General features: G+C 35.0%; 1 protein-coding gene across 2 annotated transcripts in view; it reads right to left on the reverse strand.

Moving 5' to 3' along the window:
* LOC106467551 (acetyl-CoA carboxylase) overlaps positions 1 to 3,528 on the reverse strand; it is a 156,452-nt gene extending 152,924 nt beyond the window's left edge. Inside the window, exons 1-2 of one of the 2 annotated variants that reach the window (XM_022395748.1) lie at positions 3,513 to 3,528; positions 1,708 to 1,915 (exon numbers count right to left, since the gene is read on the reverse strand). In XM_022395748.1, the coding sequence (XP_022251456.1) occupies positions 1,708 to 1,915; position 3,513 (209 nt within the window). In that variant the 5' untranslated portion in view covers positions 3,514 to 3,528. Of the gene's footprint in view, positions 1 to 1,707; positions 1,916 to 2,651; positions 3,044 to 3,512 lie in introns of those variants that run through there. The other variant, XM_013927912.2, reaches the window with a different exon arrangement.
* Positions 3,529 to 3,986: the final 458 nt, after the last annotated feature.

Here is a 3,986-nt window from a genome sequence, read left to right on the forward strand (position 1 = left end):
CATGTTTGGTGTGAGGGGGATTCGAACCCGCGACCCTCAGATTGCGAGTCGAGTGCCCTAACCACCTGGCCATGTACTACTATTGGAAAGCAACAACAAAAGAAGTTCTCAGCACAGCTAAATAACTTAGCAGTGATTGATCAGAAAAATCGAGAAAAATACCTTTTTGATCGTTGTTTTATGTGTTACAAAATTTTCAAGTAATTTGTACTATAGGTGTTAATTAAACAAGATGAATGGATTGCACTAAATGATAAGAGATAAGTATATATTTCTGATCGGCTATTTGCGCAAAGCTAACCAAGGGCTATGTGCTTTAGTCGTCTGCGATAGATTACAGGAAAGGCATCTAGTGAACAGTATTCGACGTCAACTCTTGGACTTCTCTTGTCTGACCGTTACCCTTATAACACAACTACAGCCCCAAAGTACAAAGCACGAATTTTTTTATTTTTATTTTTGCAGTAACGGGGTGCAAACACTGGACTCGTAAATTCATAGTTGCTGTAAAAGGTGCCGATCTTATTGAAAAGAAGAACAGCTAGAAATCTCAACTAGTCTAAGAGGAAAATCGTTGCATGCGTTACCTTGGATAAAAACGTTTTTTTAGGCTCGTTTATACCATTTACACGTTATGCTTGTAAACCCTAATCATGACGAACCAGTTTTCCTCATCGGAGTATTTTATTTAGGTTTAGTTAATTTATAGAAATAAAGAATAAATAAATAACTTCTCATAGCTTTCGAAAAAGTGGGAGGGCTGTTTTGCCAAAGAGTCTCTTTTAATTTATCTGTTTGTTACCTTCGCCACCAAAAGTCGACTGAGGTTATGTTTTCACCTCTGTGTGTGTGTGTTTGTCAGCAAGATTTATTGAAAACGGCTAAATGGATTTGGACGAAAATTGGTATAAATCTGGACTATGACCAAATTTAGAAGTAATTAGTTTGAAGGGTCAAGGAAATCCAAACAATTCCTATCAATTAACATGGAGACCGATTTTGCGCACAGTAAAAAATTATCGGATTTTGATGAAACTTGGTGAACTTATGTAGAATGTTATTCCTCATTGTCCTGCCAAAAATGGTCTGTGTCCGTCGATAACGACGGAGATATGAACACATTTGTCCTAGCCGTCTCTAATTTTGAACTGATAGACAATGAGAATGGCAGTTAGTAAACAGCACCAATTTTCAACTCTTTGGCTACTCTAATCGAATAGTGGGATTTTAACAGTCACTCTTATAACATATCCACTGCCACAAAGTGCGGAGCGCGATTTTGTGGGAAAATAAAGCGAACTAGTACAGTATAGCATGCCAACTATTAGGCTATGCTTGGCCCAAGAGTATATATATAACAGATTCAATAAATTACTGGAAATAATAGAAAAAATAGGTTTAAAACATAGTTTCGTTCGTTTTTATTTGGAAATAAAGCATATCGGCAAATCATATAAAAATAAACTCTTATTTTAATGTAAAAGTTTGATATGCGCCGCTAGTGGGTACTGGAATCACAAATCCTAACCATTACCGTGAAAAGGTGCCATTTATTGAACAATAACCTACTTGTTTATGACCTGATCACTTACTGATGCAGTTAACCAGACGATAAGAACAATATTTCTATTTCTCCAACTAATGTGAAAAATAGTTCAACAAGGTCTTTGTATAGTTACGAGAAATATACAGATAATGTAGTTATACCTAGCGTCACGATCAGAACTAGAATCCGGAGTTTCTGTAGGTTTTCGAAGATGCTCGAAGTCGTCGCTTCTTTCCCAGCTATCCGTATCGCTGCTGAGAATTGTAAAGGAACTTTGGTCTTGTTCCGTGCCCCCAGTCGAATTGGTATTGGGATCGTTACTTAGGCTGCCATTGGAATCTCCAGAATCTGGTTTTGGCCGTTCGGGCACTAACAGAGAGAATGATTTGAAAGTTTATTAACTTAATTTTAACATATGGTGATAGCGTAGAAAAAAAAATCAAGACAAAGATGATGATACTGATATTCTTAAACTCTAAATGTGACAGAAAAAAATTCGATCCAGAAGTTAAGACGAAGTGAAATTATATAAAATCTTTAGATATGTACTGTGTTTATTAAAGGAAAATAGACAAAATCCTGTTAACTGAAGAGAATAAAAACTATTATTTTTCGCAGCCTTTCAACTAAATGGGCGGCAAATTAGAACATGAATAGAAAATGGACGAGTAGGTGAAAACAATTAAATTTTTATCGTCATCCAAATTAAAGAAAGAACTAAGTGTAAAAGTGTATTGAGCACAACTTAGTTTTATCTATCTTTTTGGCATTAGATAAACTGAACACTTAAAAGTACGTAAAATTAGGGTAAAGGACTTACAATTTTTAATCTTTAATATAAACTGTTGTCTGAAACTGAACTAAATACAAAATTAAAGTCAAGAAACATTGTAATAGCACGTTATCAAAAACTGGAAGATGTTTGAACCTGTAAAACATAATGTTGTGTAGGTATTAAGATTGTAATAATCATTTTAATATAAATATTTACGGATGGTAACTTTTAGAAAAAAAAATATTAATATGAATAATGAATAAGGACAATGTATTCAAACCTTGAATGAAATTATTAGGAGGTTACTGAAAGTAATGCAAGGATACTTACTTTGTTGAGTGTTACCACCTCCTTTGAAAAGACCCATTAAGCCAATTAGGATAATACGTATAGTGGTATAGAAGCACTTCAGTGCTCTTCTCAAACAACGTGACGACCGCAGGATCACGTTCAGAGGATATCAAATACAACTCGAATATGAGAGATCAGAAAATGTTAAAGTCTCAACACTTTAGCTATTTCAAAAACAATAAAGCGAGTAGAAAACAGGTACTTTAGGTTAAACATTCAGTGACAAACCAACTATTGGTTCTATCCACTGTGTTTCTCTTCAATGTCTTCTTTTTAAACTACTTTTAACCAGTAACGCAGCAGAAATCCCCTTTCAATATTTAATTATATCCACTGACATCAAAAGTGTGTGCCAGAAAGGTGGAGTAGATACACTTACCTTATATCGTGCTCTCAAACACGGAAAAACTTCTCACTCACTCGTATTAAAATGCAGCGACGCGTTTGTTGTTTTTGTTTCCTGAGTTGGGAAAATTACTCAAGGCCAACTAAGCAGGAAAATCTCACCTAAAACTGTCGAACTCGAACAAGGGGCAACAAAACCTGTACAGTTTGTCTATAAGCTTGCAATGTCATAAAACACACAAAAGTTCAAATATATGTAGGATTTGAGGACATAAAGTGTTTACTGAAGATAATACGCTGTAACCTGTAAATGTCTAAACTAATTATCTTCAGTTAAAAAAAAGAAAAAACTTTGCTGGATTTCATCTTGCACAGCCTGTAAAAATTTCTCACATTTTAATGCTTACAAATATGTTAATAACACTAAATTTGCGCTTGTTGTGTATTCTCACAGTCGAATTTAATGATTTTAACCTTAATCATACATATACTAACTGATGTATCCGTTTCAATGCATGGAGGGACAAAAGGGCTTCCGGGGATAACATAGAGGTCAGATCCGAACGAGGATTTCCCTATTAACTTCCCGAGGGACAGTAATGGTGCATGTGAAGTTTGGTGAAGCTCAATATAACAGCATAGGGAGCACATAAAGGCCCCCGGGGGTGAGACAGAGGGGTTGCATCCGAACGCGGACTCCCTTATATCACTCTCTGGAAATTCTTTAGGAAACATGCAAGGTTTGATAATAATTAGTCCAACAGTTTACCATTTATAAGCGGACTCACACGCAGACAGACGTTTGTTAAAAAATGGATTTTATAAATGTATGTGTTGTAACGAATTTGTTATTATATATTTATTTGAATATCAACGTTTGTTTAGAATAAATTTAATTTTAGAAACATACATAGCTTATACTGTTAAATATGTACTGCGAAACTCCCGCCAATTCTCCAAAGTTGTAGA

The sequence above is a fragment of the Limulus polyphemus genome, unplaced genomic scaffold (assembly GCF_000517525.1).
Source record: "Limulus polyphemus unplaced genomic scaffold, Limulus_polyphemus-2.1.2 Scaffold2657, whole genome shotgun sequence".
NCBI classification, from domain to species: domain Eukaryota; kingdom Metazoa; phylum Arthropoda; class Merostomata; order Xiphosura; family Limulidae; genus Limulus; species Limulus polyphemus.